We start from the raw sequence: 20773 nt of genomic DNA on the forward strand, positions 1-20773 counted from the left end.
ATACGAATGTCCTTATTTGTCATGCCAATAAAGCTTCTTTTGAGTTTGAGTGTGTAAACATACTTAGCGTATAAACCTAATTCTAATCTGAACTAAATGTTAATGTTCTCAATATGTCTGACCACACTGAATTGTATTAGCATAACATAAATTATAATAATAAGATATAATAATATAATAATAAGATCATAATATGATCAGGCTTAATAAAGCTAAATGAATGAATGAGTTAGTATCAGTACTTACACTGCAGTCCAGTAGGGGCGCTAATAAACCTGAACGTTGTAGATCAACCACCTCAATTCAAACAGAAGAAGAAGAAGCTGCAGCAGCTGGTGTGTTTGTACTGAAGTGAATCATCTGTAAGTAAAATATTGATTTATTTATTTATTACACTTTAATTATTAACTACATTCTAATTAATAACAAAACTAGAGTTCATAATAAAATATCACTGTGAGGATTTGAGGAGCTTTAACTTCCTTTTCACACAAACTACTAGCTTCTCCGCTAACTGTTAGCATCTCACATGATTCAGTACTGATGAACCGATTCATTTGAACCGATCCAGCAAAATGAATCAGTTTATCAGAACTAAATCTAACATTTTTATAGAAACACATTGAGTTCTATTTTTATTTACATTTATGATATTTAGTGGAGTTCAATGATTTAAAACACATTTATTATTCTACATTTAGTTATTCAGACAAATGGTACAAAGCTCAAACCCAGTAAAAAGAAGAATGTGTGATGTGTTCATTCTCTTCAATCTTTATTTCACTGAAGATGTAAGAAGTTCTATTGGAGGTCTTTTCTGCCAGATGCTGCCCACAATAGTTGTAACGTTCTCACCGTGTTTAGAGCCTCACAGAATAAACAATAGCCAATTAAAAGAGTCTAAAAGAATGAGGCAGAATATTCCTTAAAGGAGAAATAAGTACATCTATCTATCTTTGTATTAGATCTTTAATAATGCAGTCAGCAGAAGAGGGACACGTCACCCCGGAGGATCTACAACATGAAGGATTCCAGATAAAAATAATAAAAAAGGAAGAAGATGAAGATGAGGACGATGATTTCGTCTGTAAGTAAATATGGAGTAATGAGCCATTTCTCCACCAGACAGTGTGGTACAGTACAGTGTGATACAGTACAGTATGGTACAGTACAGTGTGGTACAGTACAGTGTGGTACAGTACAGTATGGTACAGTACAGTGTGTTACAGTACAGTATGGTGCAGTACAGTGTGGTACAGTACAGTATGGTGCAGTACAGTGTGGTACAGTACAGTGTGGTACAGTACAGTGTGGTACAGTACAGTACAGTGTGGTACAGTACAGTGTAATACAGTACAGTGTGGTACAGTACAGTGTGGTACAGTACAGTATGGTACAGTACAGTGTGGTACAGTACAGTATGGTACAGTACAGTGTGTTACAGTACAGTGTGGTACAGTACAGTACAGTGTGGTACAGTACAGTGTGGTACAGTACAGTGTGGTACAGTACAGTACAGTGTGGTACAGTACAGTGTAATACAGTACAGTGTGGTACAGTACAGTGTGGTACAGTACAGTGTGGTACAGTACAGTACAGTGTGGTACAGTACAGTGTAATACAGTACAGTGTGGTACAGTACAGTGTGGTACAGTACAGTATGGTACAGTACAGTGTGGTACAGTACAGTGTGGTACAGTACAGTGTGGTACAGTATGGTACAGTACAGTGTGGTACAGTACAGCGTGGTACAGTACAGTGTAATACAGTACAGTGTGGTACAGTACAGTATGGTACAGTACAGTGTGGTACAGTACAGTGTGGTACAGTACAGTGTGGTACAGTACAGTGTAATACAGTACAGTGTGGTACAGTACAGTATGGTACAGTATGGTACAGTATAGTGTGGTACAGTACAGTGTGGTACAGTACAGTACAGTGTGGTACAGTGTGGTACAGTACAGTGTGGTACAGTACAGTATGGTACAGTACAGTGTGGTACAGTACAGTGTGGTACAGTACAGCGTGGTACAGTACAGTGTAATACAGTACAGTGTGGTACAGTACAGTGTGGTACAGTACAGTGTAATACAGTACAGTGTGGTACAGTACAGTATGGTACAGTACAGTATGGTACAGTACAGTGTGGTACAGTACAGTGTGGTACAGTACAGTATGGTACAGTACAGTGTGGTACAGTACAGCGTGGTACAGTACAGTGTAATACAGTACAGTGTGGTACAGTACAGTGTGGTACAGTACAGTATGGTACAGTACAGTGTGGTACAGTACAGTATGGTACAGTACAGTGTGGTACAGTACAGCGTGGTACAGTACAGTGTAATACAGTACAGTGTGGTACAGTATGGTACAGTACAGTGTGGTACAGTACAGTGTGGTACAGTACAGTATGGTACAGTACAGTGTGGTACAGTACAGTGTAATACAGTACAGTGTGGTACAGTACAGTGTGGTACAGTACAGCGTGGTACAGTACAGTGTGGTACAGTACAGTGTGGTACAGTACAGTGTAATACAGTACAGTGTGGTACAGTACAGTGTGGTACAGTACAGTGTAATACAGTACAGTGTGGTACAGTACAGTGTGGTACAGTATGGTACAGTACAGTGTGGTACAGTACAGTGTGGTACAGTACAGCGTGGTACAGTACAGTGTAATACAGTACAGTGTGGTACAGTACAGTGTGGTACAGTACAGTGTGGTACAGTATAGTGAGGTACAGTACAGTATGGTACAGTATAGTGAGGTACAGTACAGTGTGGTACAGTACAGTGTGGTACAGTATAGTGAGGTACAGTACAGTACAGTGTGGTACAGTATAGTGAGGTACAGTACAGTACAGTGTGGTACAGTACAGTGTGGTACAGTACAGTGTGGTACAGTATAGTGTGGTACAGTACAGCGTGGTACAGTACAGTGTAATACAGTACAGTATGGTACAGTACAGTGTGGTACAGTACAGCGTGGTACAGTACAGTGTAATACAGTACAGTATGGTACAGTACAGTGTGGTACAGTACAGTGTGGTACAGTACAGTGTGGTACAGTACAGTGTAATACAGTACAGTGTGGTACAGTATAGTGAGGTACAGTACAGTATGGTACAGTACAGTGTGGTACAGTACAGTGTGGTACAGTACAGTGTAATAGTCAAGTCAAGTCAAGTCAACTTTATTTATATAGCGCTTTTTACAATATACATTGTCTCAAAGCAACTTTACAAAATCCAGGACCAACAGATACAAAAACCCCTGTTGAGCAAGCCGAGGGCGACAGTGGCAGTAAAAACTCCCTGAAAATAACAGGAAGAAACCTTGAGAGGAACCAGACTCAACAGGGCCCATCCTTCTTGGGTGGCCTGGAGGAAACTTTAAATAAATACACGATTTACACAAATCATACAAACACAGAATTAAATGATCTAAAAGTCATAACTGGTAATAAATAGATAAATAAACAATTAAATAATAATAGAGTTGTTATCCGCTCTAGTCTTCAATAAAGTCTGTAGTGATTTCTTGTCGTTGCAATTACTCCAGACCCGTCACATCTGACAGGAGCAGCATCGTTGTCCCGGCAGTCTCGACTTTAATCCTTAACCTCGGCGGGTAAACAGGTTTCCATCAGAATGCCCTCGGGGTAAAACAACAGAGAATGTAGTTAATAATGTACAATGCTAGTTGAGTAAAACAGTTTTACAGAGAGTTTTAGACTCCGGCAGCCCTAATTATTACAGCATAACTAAAAGGGAGAGCGAGCAGGTAACAAGGTCATGAAGGCTTTCACAGGACATCAGCGCCCATCTCCCCACCGTCACCAAACCTGAGTGATTGGACAAGAGAGGCAGGACGACAGCAACCCAACATCCCTGATCACCACAAGTTTCTATGACCAAGAACCCCCAAGCTCTGCGCCTTTGTCTATACTAATCAAAAGCCTGAGAAAATAAATATGTTTTCAGTCTAGACTTAAACATTGAGACGTGTCCGAATCCCGAACAGAGGCAGGAAGATTATTCCAGAGTTGTGGAGCTTTGTAAGAAAACGCTCTTCCACCAGCTGTGATCTTTTTAATTCTAGGAACTATAAGTAACCCTGCATCTTGTGAACGAAGTGGACGTGCTGGGTTGTAGTGATTAATAAACTCACTCAGATACTGTGGTACAGACCATGTAGCGCTTTATAGGTTAGTAAAAGTATTTTGTAATCAATGCTGAATTTAACTGGCAGCCAGTGTAGAGATGATAGAACAGGAGTAATATGGTCAAATTTTTTAGTTCTAGTTAGCACTCGAGCTGCTGCATTTTGAACTAACTGGAGTTTGTTTAAGGATCTACCAGAGCATCCAGTTAGAAGAGCATTACAATAATCTAACCCAGAAGTTATAAACGCATGGATCAGTTTTTTGGCGTCATTAACAGATAGTATATTTCTTATTTTAGAAATGTTACGCAAATGATAGAAAGCAACTCTAGTAATATTATTAACGTGTATATCAAATGAGAGATCTGAATCTATTGTGACACCTAAGTTTTTTACATCTGGGCTGGGAGTAACAGAGAACGTGTTTAAGTTTAGCACCAGGTTAGACAACTTGTCTCTTGCAGCTTTAGAGCCAACAAGTAAAACCTCTGTTTTATCTGAATTAAGTAAAAGAAAATTACACCACATCCAGTTTTTTATGTCGTTTACACTTTAATCTTCTATCTTACTGATTGTGTCAGTATCATTTGGTTTGGCTGATATATACAGCTGTGTGTCATCTGCATAGCAGTGAAAGTTTATGCCATGTTTATGAATAATTTCACCTAGTGGAAGCATATAGAGTGTAAATAATAGCGGTCCCAGTACCGACCCCTGTGGAACACCATACTTTACTTTTGTAGTTTCCGAGCATTTATTATTTACATAAACGAATTGAGAGCGGTCAGTCAAATATGATTTGAACCAAGAGAGTGCGAGTCCTTTAACACCTACTGTATTTTCTAGCCTCTCCAGTAAAATGTTATGATCGACCGTATCAAACGCTGCGCTAAGATCTAATAGAACAAGAAAAGAGACACATCCATTATCAGAAGACATTAACAACTCGTTAACTACTCTAATTAATGCGGTTTCGGTACTATGGTTGGGTCTAAATCCTGATTGAAATTTTTCATGAATACAATTTTCATTCAAATAAGAACATAATTGTTTGGAAACTACTTTTTCTAATATCTTAGAGACAAAAGGAAGGTTTGAAATTGGCCTATAATTAGCTAGTACATGTGGATCAAGATTAGGTTTTTTAATCAGGGGTTTAATAACAGCACTTTTAAACAGTTTAGGTACGTACCCAAGGCTAAGGGATGCATTGATTAATGTAAGCAGGGGCTCTACAATAGCTGGGAGTAAATCTTTAAGTAAACGAGTTGGAACAGGATCGAGTATACACGATGATGACTTCGATGATTTAATCAACACAGTTAGTTCATTTTGGGAGATTGGATTAAAGGAATTTAGTTGGATTAACTCGTTACTATTATCACCAATGCTGCTCGGAGTGAGTCCATACTTAACACTGGTAAGTGACACACTCTGACTCTGAAGTCGTATTTTTTCTATCTTGTCATTAAAGAATTTTAAAAAATCATGGCTGGTACAGTCAGGCGGTATATTAGATTCAGTTTCATTGACGTTTTTAGTTAATTTGGACACTGTCTCAAAAAGGAATCTGGGATTGTTTTTATTTTTCTCTATTAGGGATGAATAATATAAAGATTTAGCTTTTATAAGTGCATGTTTATACTCAGTTAGAGCATCTTTCCAAGCAATCTTATACACCTCCAGTGTAGTGTGACGCCACTTGCGTTCTAATTTCCGTGCTGCTTGTTTAAGTGCGCATGTGTGGTCATTGTACCAAGGAGCACGTTTTTTCTCCCTAATCAGTTTAGTTTTGAGTGGGGCTACGTTATCTAAGGTTGTGCGCAATACGGTCTCTAGGTTTTGAGTTGCCTGATCTAGTTCTTTAGGTTCTGATGCTGGTATATTTGGTAATTCTGGTAGGCAGTTTATGAACACTGCTGCAGTTGCAGATGTAATAGTGCGCTTACATTTAAAACGATGTGGTTGCTGTATATTATTGGACAGGGACACTTCATAAATTAGTAGGGAGTGATCAGAGATTAAGTCATTCTGTGGTATAATTTCCAGGTTGTCTATGTTTATACCATAAGTAAGTATTAAATCTAAGGTATGTTTACAGCGGTGAGTGGGTCCTGTTACATTTTGGGTGATGCCTAAAGATTCTAAAATAGAATCAAACGCAGTTTTGAGTGGATTACATTTATCCTCATAATGAATATTAAAGTCACCAACAATTAAAGCTTTCTTAGTTGATAAAACTAATTTAGAAAGAAAATCGGCAAATTCGTTAAGAAATTCTGAGTAAGGACCAGGAGGTCGATAAACAGTAACCAGTTTAAACATACTATTTTTATCAGATGAACATTTATTGGTTATGTCAGAGATAAGAACCTCAAACGAGTTTGTTATGGGAGTTGATTTTACAGTGAGACCTGTCCTTGTCATAAATTGCGGCTATTCCTCCACCACGACCACTAAGACGTGGCTTATGTTCATAACTGTAACCCGGAGGAGATGCTTCATTTAAACTTAGATACTCATCAGGTCTAGCCCAGGTCTCAGTTAAACAAAGTACACTAAGACTATTATCTGTAATTATTTCATTTACAATTACTGTTTTGCATGCAAGTGACCTGATGTTTAGAAGTCCTAACTTTAGTTTAGCTTTACTATGGTTTTCATGATGCTCATTTAGATTAATTTTAATTAAGTTATTATGACATACTTTTTGATTTTGTTTTGGCTTACACCTGCCACGGTAAACAGACACAGTCTCAATGGTTTGTGACCTAAGGATTCCGGGTGACGTCCGATGGCGACTCGCAGACAGTTGGTTAGGCCTGTTAGTCTGCTGCCTGGTCTTGGCTCTGGATAGTCATTTAACACTATCTGCCGCTACACTAACGCGGTGGTAAAGCCTGTCACCTATGCTGCAAGAAATGCGAGCAGCACCCTCCCACGTGGGGTGGACACCATCCCGCTTCAAAAGACCAGGCCTTCCCTCAAAGGTGGACCAATTATCTACAAAATCAATGCAGTTTTCTGAGCACCATTTAGACATCCAGCGGTTCAGCAACAACAACCTGCTGTAGGTTTCGCCACTGGGTCGAATCGGTAAGGGGCCAGAGCACACTACTGCCTCAGACATCGACCTAGCTAACTCACACACCTCTTTAACATTACTCTTAGTAACCTCAGACTGCCGTAAACGAACATCATTAGTGCCGACGTGGATAACAATCTTCGAAAATCTACGATTAGCATTAGCCAGCACTTTCAGGTTTGCTCTGATGTCAGGCGCCCTGGCCCCCGGAATACAAGTGACTATGGTTGCTGGTGTCTCTATGGGGGTTGCAATACGCACGTGTCGGAGCTGAGAATCTCCTATAACCAGAGCACTTACATTAACAGGCTTCTCAGCGGGTGGCTCACTGAGTGGGGAAAACCTGTTGGACACGTGCAACTGAGATGGTCAACTGAGACGTCACCCAGTCGCCCCACTGTGAGGGCTCTAATGCCGGAGTCTGGGGTTCTGTACCTGAACTGCTGGCATTCGGGACTGCTACAGCTGAATCTAAGCACTCACTAGTAGTAGTCTGTTCTAATGCCCGAATGCGCCCTTCTAACACTGAGATCTTCTCCGTCAGACTAACAACTAATCTACACTTATCACATATAAAGTTATCACTAAACACGGAGAAGGAATAACTGAACATGTTACACTCGGAACATGGATATAAAGCTCCTGCTGGGGCCATAATAACAAAGAAATATACTTAGCTGTAGAAGATGAGTTGGAGATGATGTTTATGTTGGATTCACCGGCGCTTCTGCTGGTTGTCACAGAAGAACGGCTTTAATTCCGGATGAAACAGGCGATGATGAGCTGGAATACAAAAACCACCAACCAAACCAACACAAACGCGCTTCGTTCGGACAAAAGCGGCTGTAATTCTAAAGGAGAACGGTGTTATGCGCTGGTGTACAAAACAAATAAACGCGCTTCCTACGAACAGAAACGGTTATAACTCTCCACAAAACAGAGGTGTTTTAAGAGCTGAAATACAGAACACAACCAAACACAAACGCGCTTCGTGCGGACCGAAAACGGTTTTCATTCTGGATAATTAAGATGTTTATGCGCTGAAGTACAAAAACATGTACAAACAAGCGCTTTTTTACGATAAACAAAATTAAACTAAATCAACAACACACGGAAGATAAACGTATAAATTATATGTTTAAAACATACGTATATAAAAAGTTATTTAGCTAAAGGCTACAAACAAACAACTAGGCTAGCGTCTCAGCGTGCGTACCACCGGAAGTGACGTGACGAGGATTTGGTCTGTAAAACAGTACAGTGTGGTACAGTACAGTGTGGTACAGTACAGCGTGGTACAGTACAGTGTAATACAGTACAGTGTGGTACAGTACAGTGTGGTACAGTACAGTGTGGTACAGTACAGTGTAATACAGTACAGTGTGGTACAGTACAGTGTGGTACAGTACAGTGTGGAACAGTACAGTATGGTACAGTACAGTGTGGAACAGTACGGTACAGTACAGTACAGTATGGTACAGTACAGTGTGGAACAGTACAGTGAGGTACAGTACAGTGTGGAACAGTACAGTACGGTACAGTACAGTACAGTATGGTACAGTACAGTGTGGAACAGTACAGTATGGTACAGTACAGTGTGGAACAGTACAGTACGGTACAGTACAGTACAGTATGGTACAGTACAGTGTGGTACAGTACAGTGTGGTACAGTACAGTATGGTACAGTACAGTGTGGTTAGTATTGTAGTCACTAATCAGTAGGAATAATAAGAGAATGGGGATAGTGGGATTAGAACCTGTACTGTACCGTACTGTCCTGTGGAGAAGTGCTGCTCCACTCCAGTCTGGATTTAAGGTTTAAATCTAACTAGGATTTATTTGTGATTGGAAAACCAAACCCACAATTTTACATTTCCTCCAGTTGTTGAGTTTCTTCTTCACATGTTGATGGAATTTCAGGTGAAGGATCTTTAATTCCTGTGGAACAAGTCATCTCTGAGGAACATCTCACCCAAGTGGACCAACAGTGTGGAGGTTTCCAGATGAAGCCTGTGAAGAAGGAAGAACCTGAAGATACAGGTAGGTAATATCCAAAAAGTGTGTCGAGTGGATGCTCCATTGGGGTAAACACATCAGTAGAAGGAAAGGAGAGATTGTCTGTAACCATCAGACCTTGAGCAGCCTGTTTGTCTGTAGCATCAGCTAGAGCGTTACTTTTGGCAATTTCAGAATTGGACGAGTTAAATTAACTGTGAATTGGCAATGAGCTTACTATCGGCAGAAACAAATCCTCTTTCTGACCATATTTTCCCAAAATCATGTGCAACCCCATACGCCTACCTTGAGTCTGTGTAAATGCTCACAACCTGTCCAGAGAAAATAGTGCAGGCTCGTGTCAATGCTACAAGTTCAGCTGCTTGTGCAGACTTGTAAGGGAGAGAAGAAGCCTCAACCACAATATTGGGTAATTTACACACAGCATATCCACAAAGGAAGGTGTGTAACAGACATGGTGGCCAACACCATAAAGTTACGTTTGGTCAGTTCCCTTGGTCTCCTTTAGGGGGCAACAGAGAGGTAATTACCTATATTTTCTTTTGTGAAAGGAATTAGACACAGCATTTTCCTGATGGAAGCTAAAGCGGTTTGCTACTCGGTTTGTTTTGATGTTTAGATAAAATGAGTTTGTTTGGGAATCCACTACCCATTATTAACTGCTGGATTTTGGAAAAGGACATAAAACTTTAATAAGGACTAACTAAGGGTTTGGACAAGGACCGCATTATGCGGAATAACTCAGATTCATTTGATGTGGACTCCTGGTAAGGTGGATAAGCTTTGAACCCTACAAAGTCTACTTTGATCAACTGTTTGGACTTATTTTGCATCATCTTGGGAAGAAGATATTTATTTAAAAAACATAACACAGTATAAGAAGTGCAGGGAACCTCTCTCAGATTATTTTTTTGTGTACATCTCTTTAAAGGAGGAAGGTTACAGGTGGAGTTATTGGAAGATGTGTATCGCCTCTTGGCCTAATACTAGAAGATTCATGAATAATAGCCAAACAGTCGTGGGTTCACAGGTCTGTTATAGGCAGAAACAGTAGGAACAATGATGCCCTGAGCTAAACATGATAAGATGGCAGGTTGTATTCCACTCTCCTTATCAACAGACAGGGGATATTGTTTTACAAATACTGGCTCCTGTGTCTTTAAAGAATTACACGGAATAAGACCGGCCTCGTTCTTGTGGGTGGTCTACAATGAAATAGGAACTGAGAACAGGCGTTCAGGGATAGAGAAAGAGGAAAGAGCATGAGAGCATTGTACATCCTGTAACTGTGGATGATCGTTTGAAACAGAGAAACCACGAGCCTCAGAATTAGTGTTACTCAGAATAAGGAAATAGTGACGCCATGTTTACTGCATTAAATCGCATCCCAAATTAAAAGGTAAGTTTGTAATGACCACGAATCGATGAGTAAAGGAAATGATTGGTTCTAAAACCGTATCAACAGATAACAGATGTGTAATTGGACAGTTGGTTGAGACCGCTTCTATACCCACAGACCTTAATTTGTTGTTAGAGACTGGACTATTGTACTGGCGACCACTTAAGGAACAACAGGTGGCAGCAGTGTCCACAAGAAAGTCATAAACTTCATCCTCTACCTGTAAAGACAATAAAGGTGAAGTAGAAAACTTTTCAGACAGGGTGGTAGTCAAGCAGGACCAATCTATTTGCACCTCAGGGTCTCTGGTGTGGGCAGCTTTATCGTGAATTAGAGTCTAAATTGAGTAACAATAATAATCAACCAAATAATAACTAATGACACAACAGGAGTAGAAGAGAGGAAACCTAAAACAACAACAATAAATAAGGGATCCCAGACCAGAGTAATCAGATAGGTGTGTGGAACCTCCAATCAACACTTTATTCTGAACCGTACTCTAAATGCTGACCAGTTTCAGCTCACCGTTTCCTCTCCAGACTGACAATCCAGCAGATAAGAACATTTCTGAGAAAAATCACTTACCTGAACTGACTTGCTCGCATTCTCCACCATTTGTTAGATCTGCTGCTCAGATAGGATAGGATCTAGTGGGGACATAAAACCTGATTAAACAGGGGCGTGGTTAACTAGTGCTGAAATAAAAACCTCTGTTGCAACACAGAGGCTAGAGGAGAACAAGTCACCAAAAGTTTATGAACACTGATAATTTATCTTAACAGTTTGTGAGAAGCGTTTAGCGTTAGACATGATATAAGCAGAAAAGGGGGCGTTTGTGTAATGATTGGAGGTTCATGTTGTGCTTTCATACCAAATAATACAGCCCCTGATGGTACTATTACAAAAAACTTTACAAGGTAAAAGCTTGGGTGAAAAGTGGAAAGTGTTTAGAGAGGAGAGTGAAGGTCGACTGTTAGAAGGTCACAGTGTTCCTGCAAGAAATCACAGTTAGAGAGCAGCGAAGGGAGGGGGAAGTGGACAAAAGCCAAATGTACAATAATATCTCACACTGACTACTTCGGCAAATGAGTTGGCTACAAATTCTTTACAGACTCCTTGAATTATGGTGTGTGCCGGGCTCCGAGCATCAGAGATGTGTCTAGAAATCAGGAACAGAAACGACGTCTATGTTTGTGCAGAAACAAATATGTGACAGAGAAATGTATTCCCACAATAACTGCTGTACTCTCATAGAAGTTTGAGATAAACACTTTAGGGATCACTTAATAGACTTATAAACTGATAGGACATGGAAATAAGAAGTCAAGTCAAGTCAAGTCAACTTTATTTATATAGCGCTTTTTACAATATACATTGTCTCAAAGCAACTTTACAAAATCCAGGACCAACAGATACAAAAACCCCTGTTGAGCAAGCCGAGGGCGACTGTGGCAAGGAAAAACTCCCTGAAAATTACAGGAAGAAACCTTGAGAGGAACCAGACTCAGCAGGGCCCATCCTTCTTGGGTGGTCTGGAGGATACTTTAAATAAATACACGATTTACACAAATCATACAAACACAGAATTGAATGATCTAAAAGTCATACAGTGGTAATAAATAGATAAATAAACAATTAAATAATAATAGAGTTGTTATCCGCTCTAGTCTTCAATAAAGTCTGTAGTGATTTCTTGTCGTTGCAATTACTCCAGACCCGTCACATCTGACAGGAGCAGCATCGTTGTCCCGGCAGTCTCGACTTTAATCCTTAACCTCGGCGGGTAAACAGGTTTCCATCAGAATGCCCTCGGGGTAAAACAACAGAGAATGTAGTTAATAATGTACAATGCTAGTTGACAAACAGTTTTACAGAGAGTTTTAGACTCCGGCAGCCCTAATTATTACAGCATAACTAAAAGGGAGAGCGAGCAGGTAACAAGGTCATGAAGGCTTTCACAGGACATCAGCGCCCACCTCTCCTACCCAAACCAGAGTGATTGGACAAGAGAGGCAGAACGACAGCGACCCAACATCCCTGATCACCACAAGTTTCTATGACCAAGAACCCCCAAGCTCTGCACCTTTGTCTATATTAATCAAAAGCCTGAGAAAATAAATATGTTTTCAGTTTAGACTTAAACATTGAGACTGTGTCCGAATACCGAACAGAGGCAGGAAGATTATTCCAGAGTTGTGGAGCTTTGTAAGAAAATGCTCTTCCACCAGCTTTGGTCTTTTTAATTTTAGGAACTATAAGTAACCCTGCATCTTGTGAACGAAGTGGACGTGCTGGGTTGTAGTAATTAATAAGCTCACTCAGATACTGTGGAGCCAGACCATGTAGCGCTTTATAGGTTAGTAAAAGTATTTTGTAATCAATGCGAAATTTAACTGGCAGCCAGTGTAGAGATGATAGAACAGGAGTGATATGATCAAATTTTTTAGTTCTAGTTAGCACTCGAGCTGCTGCATTTTGAACTAACTGGAGTTTGTTTAAGGATCTACCAGAGCATCCAGTTAGAAGAGCATTACAATAATCTAACCGAGAAGTTATAAACGCATGGATCAGTTTTTCGGCGTCATTAACAGATAGTATATTTCTTATTTTAGAGATATTACGCAAATGATAGAAAGCAACTCTAGTAATATTATTAATGTGTGTATCAAAGGAGAGATCTGAATCTATTGTGACACCTAAGTTTTTTACATCTGGGCTGGGAGTAACAGAGAACGTGTTTAAGTTTAGCACCAGGTTAGACAACTTGTCTCTTGCAGCTTTAGAGCCAACAAGTAAAACCTCAGTTTTATCTGAATTAAGTAAAAGAAAATAACACGACATCCAGTTTTTTATGTCGTTTACACAATCTTCTATCTTACTGATTGTGTCAGTATCATTTGGTTTGGCTGATATATACAGCTGTGTGTCATCTGCATAGCAGTGAAAGTTTATGCCATGTTTATGAATAATTTCACCTAGTGGAAACATATAGAGTGTAAATAATAGCGGTCCAAGTACCGACCCCTGTGGAACACCACACTTTACTTTTGTAGTTTCTGAGCATTTATTATTTACATAAACGAATTGAGAGCGGTCAGTCAAATATGATTGAAACCAAGAGAGTGCGAGTCCTTTAACACCTACTGTATTTTCTAGCCTCTCCAGTAAAATGTTATGATCGACCGTATCAAACGCTGCACTAAGATCTAATAGAACAAGAAAAGAGACACATCCATTATCAGAAGACATTAACAACTCGTTAACTACTCTAATTAATGCGGTTTCGGTACTATGGTTGGGTCTAAATCCTGATTGAAATTTTTCATGAATACAATTTTCATTCAAATAAGAACATAGCTGTTTGGAAACGACTTTTTCTAATATCTTTGAGACAAAAGGAAGGTTTGAAATTGGCCTATAATTAGATAAAACATGTGGATCAAGATTAGGTTTTTTAATCAGGGGTTTAATAACAGCACTTTTAAACAGTTTAGGTACATATCCAAGGCTAAGGGATGCATTGATTAATGTAAGCAGGGGCTTTACAATAGCTGGGAGTAAATCTTTAAGTAAACGAGTTGGAACAGGATCGAGTATACACGATGATGACTTCGATGATTTAATCAACAGTTAGTTCATTTTGGGAGATTGGATTAAAGGAATTTAGTTGGATTAACTCGTTACTATTATCACCAATGCTGCTCGGAGTGAGTCCATACTTAACATTGGCAAGTGACACACTCTGACTCTGAAGTCGTATTTTTTCTATCTTGTCATTAAAGAATTTTAAAAAATCATCGCTGGTACAGTCAGGCGGTATATTAGATTCAGTTTCATTGACGTTTTTAGTTAATTTGGACACTGTCTCAAAAAGGAATCTAGGATTGTTTTTATTTTTCTCTATTAGGGATGAATAATATAAAGATTTAGCTTTTATAAGTGCATGTTTATACTCAGTTAGAGCATCTTTCCAAGCAATCTTATACACCTCCAGTGTAGTGTGACGCCACTTGCGTTCTAATTTCCGTGCTGCTTGTTTAAGTGCGCATGTGTGGTCATTGTACCAAGGAGCAAGTTTTTTCTCCCTAATCAGTTTAGTTTTGAGTGGGGCTACGTTATCTAAGGTTGTGCGCAGTACGGTCTCTAGGTTTTGAGTTGCCTGATCTAGTTCTTTAGGTTCTGATGCTGATATATTTGGTAATTCTGGTAGGCAGTTTATGAACGCTGCTGCAGTTGCAGATGTAATAGTGCGCTTACATTTAAAACGATTTGGTTGCTGTATATTATTGGACAGGGACACTTCATATATTAGTAGGGAGTGATCAGAGATTAAGTCATTCTGTGGTATAATTTCCAGGTTGTCTATGTTTATACCATAAGTAAGTATTAAATCTAAGGTATGTTTACAGCGGTGAGTGGGTCCTGTTACATTTTGGGTGATGCCTAAGGATTCTAAAATAGAATCAAATGCAATTTTGAGTGGATTACACTTATCCTCATAATGAATATTAAAGTCACCAACAATTAGAGCTTTCTTAGTTGATAAGACTAATTTAGAAAGAAAATCGGCAAATTCGTTAAGAAATTCTGAGTAAGGACCAGGGGGTCGATAAACAGTAACCAGTTTAAACATACTATTTTTATCAGATGAACATTTATTGGTTATGTCAGAGATAAGAACTTCAAACGAGTTTGTTATGGGAGTTGATTTTACAGTAAGACCTATGTCTTTATCATAAATTGCGGCTATTCCTCCACCACGACCGCTAAGACGTGGCTTATGTTCATAACTGTAACCCGGCGGAGATGCTTCATTTAAACCTAGATACTCATCAGGTCTAGCCCAGGTCTCGGTTAAACACAGGGCACTAAGACAATTATCTGTAATTATTTCATTTACAATTACTGTTTTGCATGCAAGTGACCTGATGTTTAGAAGTCCTAACTTTAGTTTAACTTTACTAGGGTTTTCATGATGCTCATTTAGATTAATTTTAATTAAGTTATTATGACATACTTTTTGATTTTGTTTTGGCTTACACCTGCCACGGTAAACAGACACAGTCTCAATGGTTTGTGACCTAAGGATTCCGGGTGACGTCCGATGGTGACTCGCAGACAGTTGGTTAGGCCTGTTAGTCTGCTGCCTGGTCTTGGCTCTGGATAGTCATTTAACACTATCTGCCGCTACACTAACGCGGTGGTAAAGCCTGTCACCTATGCTGCAAGAAATGCGAGCAGCACCCTCCCACGTGGGGTGGACACCATCCCGCTTCAAAAGACCAGGCCTTCCCTCAAAGGTGGACCAGTTATCTACAAAATCGATGCAGTTTTATGAGGACCATTTAGACATCCAGCGGTTCAGCGACAACAACCTGCTGTAGGTTTCGCCACTGGGTCGAATCGGTAAGGGGCCAGAGCACACTACTGCCTCAGACATCGACCTAGCTAACTCACACACCTCTTTAACATTACTCTTAGTAACCTCAGACTGCCGTAAACGAACATCATTAGTGCCGACGTGGATAACAATCTTCGAAAATCTACGATTAGCATTAGCCAGCACTTTCAGGTTTGCTCTGATGTCAGGCGCCCTGGCCCCCGGAATACAAGTGACTATGGTTGCTGGTGTCTCTATGGGGGTCGCAATACGCACGTGTCGGAGCTGAGAATCTCCTATAACCAGAGCACTTACATTAACAGGCTTCTCAGCGGGTGGCTCACTGAGTGGGGAAAACCTGTTGGACACGTGCAACTGAGATGGTCGGTGCTTTTCCCTACGACTATGTCGCCGAGACGTCACCCAGTCGCCCCGCTGTGAGGGCTCTAATGCCGGAGTCTGGGGTTCTGTACCTGAACTGCTGGCATTCGGGACTGCTACAGCTGAATCTAAGCCCTCACTAGTAGTAGTCTGTTCTAACGCCCGAATGCGCCCTTCTAACACTGAGATCTTCTCCGTCAGACTAACCACTAATCTACACTTATCACATGTAAAGTTATCACTAAACACGGAGAAGGAATAACTGAACATATTACACTCGGAACATGGATACAAAGCTCCTGCTGGGGCCATAGTAACAAAGTAATATACTTAGCTTTACAAGATGAGTTGGAGATGATGTTTATGTTGGATTCATTCTGCTGGTAGTCACAGAAGAACGGCTTTAATTCCGGATGAAACAGGCGATGATAAGCTGGAATACAAAAACCACCAACCAAAGCAACACAAATGCGCTTCGTTCGGACAAAAGCGGCTGTAATTCTAAAGGAAAACGGTGTTATGCGCTGGTGTACAAAACAAATAAACGCGCTTCCTACGAACAGAAACGGTTATAACTCCTCACAAAACAGAGGTGTTTTAAGAGCCGAAATACAGAACACAACCAAACACAAACGCGCTTCGTGCGGACCGAAAACGGTTTTAATTCTGGATAATTATGATGTTTATGCGCTGAAGTACAAAAACAAACAAAACCGGCTTCGTTCGGATGCCGGTAGCAGAAGTTTCCTAGTTTCCAACACAGCACGAATTTACGTTAGTAAACACAAGCGCTTTTTTACGATAAACAAAATAAAACTAAATCAACAACACACGGAAGATTAACGTATAAATTATATGTTTAAAACATACGTATATAAAAAGTTATTTAGCTAAAGGCTACAAACAAACAACTAGGCTAGCGTCTCAGCGTGCGTACCACCCTAGTGGTTACATGTTACATGTCATGTCATGTCAGAACAAGTTACATGTCATGTAAATAATGATAGATTAAACATTACGCCATTGTGAAGAAAGGAACAGTGAATAAAACTGGTTAAAAATCTTCATTCATAGGCTAATTAAGGTCATGTGACCGGTGGCAGTGAGTCTAATTTGTAATGAATCACAGGTTAGTCTGATTTTGTTTTTGTGTCCAAGTAGTTTCAGTAAAGACGTAATTTTAAATGATATATTTAATATACGAGGGTGATGATAATATTCACCACAACTGTGTTTAACTGTGTGTGTTAATAATTCAGGATGAATCAGGTTACAGGACTTTAACACACGATCTCAGTTTGGGTGAAAAATGTGTTTCCTTTTTAACATTTACTAACAATGTTTATTTATAGAAATATATTTGATTCTTTCTGCTTCAGAACTGAACGATGATTCCTCCTGCTCCTCGTGTCCATGTTCCTCTACAACCCAAAATCACCTCCACAATCACATCAAGAGCTGCAATGATGATGAATATGAGACTCTGGTGAAGTCTGAGACTGAACATGAGAATCTGTGTGGGAAGGGTTTCACTACACTGACTGCTCTCAAAAGTCACCAGCGCATTCACACTGGAGAGAAACCATATCAGTGCTCACAGTGTGGGAAGAGTTTTAATGCACAGAGTCATCTCAAACAACACCTGCGCATTCACACCGGAGAGAAACCATACCAGTGCTCACAGTGTGAGAAGAGTTTTAATACACAGGGTAATCTCAACATACACCAGCGCATTCACACTGGAGAGAAACCATATCAGTGCTCACAGTGTGAGAAGAGTTTTAATACACAGGGTAATCTCAACATACACCAGCGCATTCACACTGGAGAGAAACCGTATCAGTGCTCACAGTGTGGGAAGAGTTTTAATCAACCGAGTCATCTGAAAACCCACCAGCGCATTCACACTGGAGAGAAACCGTATTATTGCTCACAGTGTGGGAAGAGTTTTAATCAACAGAGTAGTCTCAAAACCCACCAGCACATTCACACTGAAGAGAAACCGTATCAGTGCTCACAGTGTGAGAAGAGCTTTTATATACAGAGTGCTCTTAAAAATCACCAGCGCATTCACACTGGAGAGAAACCATATCAGTGCTCACAGTGTGGGAACTGCTTTGCTCATTTAATAACATTTAAGAAACACAAGTGTGACACATTCAATTGTGGGCAGCTGTAGCCTAGTGGTTAAAATACTGGTTCAGTAATCAGAAGATTGCCGGTACAAGCCTCACCACTGCCAGGTTGCCACTGTTGGGCTCTAGAGCAAGGCCCTTAACCCTCAATTGCTTAGACTGTATACTGTCACACTACTGTAAGTCGCTTTGAATAAAAGCATCTGCTAAATGCTGAAAATGTAAAAATGTAATTGTACCAAATAAATGAAGGGTTTGATTTTTAATACCACATTCCCAAAGCAATCACCAAGTGTTCCTGTTAATGTAGCAGCAGCTGTAATGTTTAGCATGTGCACCTGTTTCTGTTTATTGTAATAAATAAACCCACAGTTTCTGCAGTCAGGTGGTACAATCAAATCAAATCACTTTCATCGTCACGTCACATTAACACAGGTGTAAAAGGTGAGTGAAAATCTTGGGTGCACAGTCCCTTACAGTTTTAACACATTAAATACAAAACACACATTTGCTTACATAAATCTTACATAGAACTAGCACCGTCTGTTCAATATACAGTGTATCACAAAAGTGAGTACACCCCTCACATTTCTGCAAATCTTTCATTATATCTTTTCATGGCCATCACCTTTACCTTCAGCTTCCTCAGCAAGGCAGTTGTCATCTTGGAGGTTGTGTTTGGGGTCGTTATCCTGTTGGAAAACTGCCATGAGGCCCAGTTTTCGAAGGGAGGGGATCATGCTCTGTTTCAGAATGTCACAGTACATGTTGGAATTCATGTTTCCCTCAATGAACTGCAGCTCCCCAATGCCAGCAACACTCATGCAGCCCAAGACCATGATGCTACCACCACCATGCTTGACTGTAGGCAAGATACAGTTGTCTTGGTACTTCTCACCAGGGCGCCGCCACACATGCTGGACACCATCTGAGCCAAACAAGTTTATCTTGGTCTCGTCTGACCACAGGGTGTTCCAGTAATCCATGTTCTTGGACTGCTTGTCTTCAGCAAACTGTTTGCGGGCTTTCTTGTGCGTCAGCTTCCTTCTGGGATGACGACCATGCAGACCGAGTTGATGCAGTGTGCGGCGTATGGTCTGAGCACTGACAGGCTGACCTCCCACGTCTTCAACCTCTGCAGCAATGCTGGCAGCACTCATGTGTCTATTTTTTAAAGCCAACCTCTGGATATGACGCCGAACACGTGGACTCAACTTCTGTGGTCGACCCTGGCAAAGCCTGTTCCGAGTGGAACCTGTCCTGGAAAACCGCTGTATGACCTTGGCCACCATGCTGTAGCTCAGTTTCAGGGTGTTAGCAATCTTCTTATAGCCCAGGCCATCTTTGTGGAGAGCAACAATTCTATTTCTCACATCCTCAGAGAGTTCTTTGCCATGAGGTGCCATGTTGAATATCCAGTGGCCAGTATGAGAGAATTGTATCTCTCGTGCATCCCATGTCGCGGAGCAGGCGAACAGTTGAAGACCCGACAAAGCCCCTACATCCCACCTCGACGGGGCACGTAATGGCCTTCCAGCCAGCCTCCCTGCAGTCTTCAGCAAGGTCTGCATACTTGGAACGCTTCCGCTCGTTGGCAGCCTCCATACCCTCCTCCCACGGAACTGTGAGCTCTGCCAACAGGATGGTCTTTTGTGGCTCAGACCACATAATCAGGTCTGGCCGGAGTGATGTTTCTACAATCTCCCTGGGGAACTGGAGCTGCCTCCCCAGGTCGACCCTCATGGTCCACTCACCACCAGCTGTGAGGATTCTAGATGTTACCCGCTGGGGAGAGAGGTTGACGTTCTCTCCAGCCCTTGCAAACAGAATTGGCTGTTTTCCTGGAGCAGCAGATCTGCTATTAGCCTTCTGTCTGCATGATTCTGCCACCTCTGCCAGCTTCCTCAACACCAGGTCATGTCGCCACCTATAGCGGCCTTGGGACAATGCAGTCTTGCAGCCTGACAGGATATGCTGGAGGGATGCGTTGCTGGTACTGCAGAGGGGACAGACCTCTTCTGTGCCGAACCACTGATGGAGGTTTCTGGGACAAGGAAGGGTGTCGTAGGTGGCCCTAATCAGGAAGCTGAGCCTGGCTTGGGGGATCTTCCACAGATCCGACCATGACAGAGACCTGTCTGTTATGCCTTCCCATGACAACCATCCCCCCTGCCGGCTCTGAGACACCGCTTTGATTTTAAGGTGCTCCTGCT

At 41.0% G+C, this 20773-nt stretch overlaps 1 protein-coding gene across 1 annotated transcript; it reads left to right on the forward strand.

Annotated features, from left to right (window-relative positions):
• Positions 1-847: 847 nt before the first annotated feature.
• On the forward strand, positions 848-18833 carry LOC134332244 (zinc finger protein 239-like). Its single transcript, XM_063013844.1, has 3 exons — positions 848-1087; positions 9170-9289; positions 17805-18833. The coding sequence occupies exons 1-3, from the start codon at positions 976-978 to the stop codon at positions 18602-18604; spliced, it is 1032 nt and encodes a 343-aa protein (XP_062869914.1). The 5' UTR covers positions 848-975; the 3' UTR covers positions 18605-18833.
• Positions 18834-20773: the final 1940 nt, after the last annotated feature.

This window comes from Trichomycterus rosablanca, chromosome 1 (genome assembly GCF_030014385.1).
Source record: "Trichomycterus rosablanca isolate fTriRos1 chromosome 1, fTriRos1.hap1, whole genome shotgun sequence".
Lineage (NCBI taxonomy): Eukaryota > Metazoa > Chordata > Actinopteri > Siluriformes > Trichomycteridae > Trichomycterus > Trichomycterus rosablanca.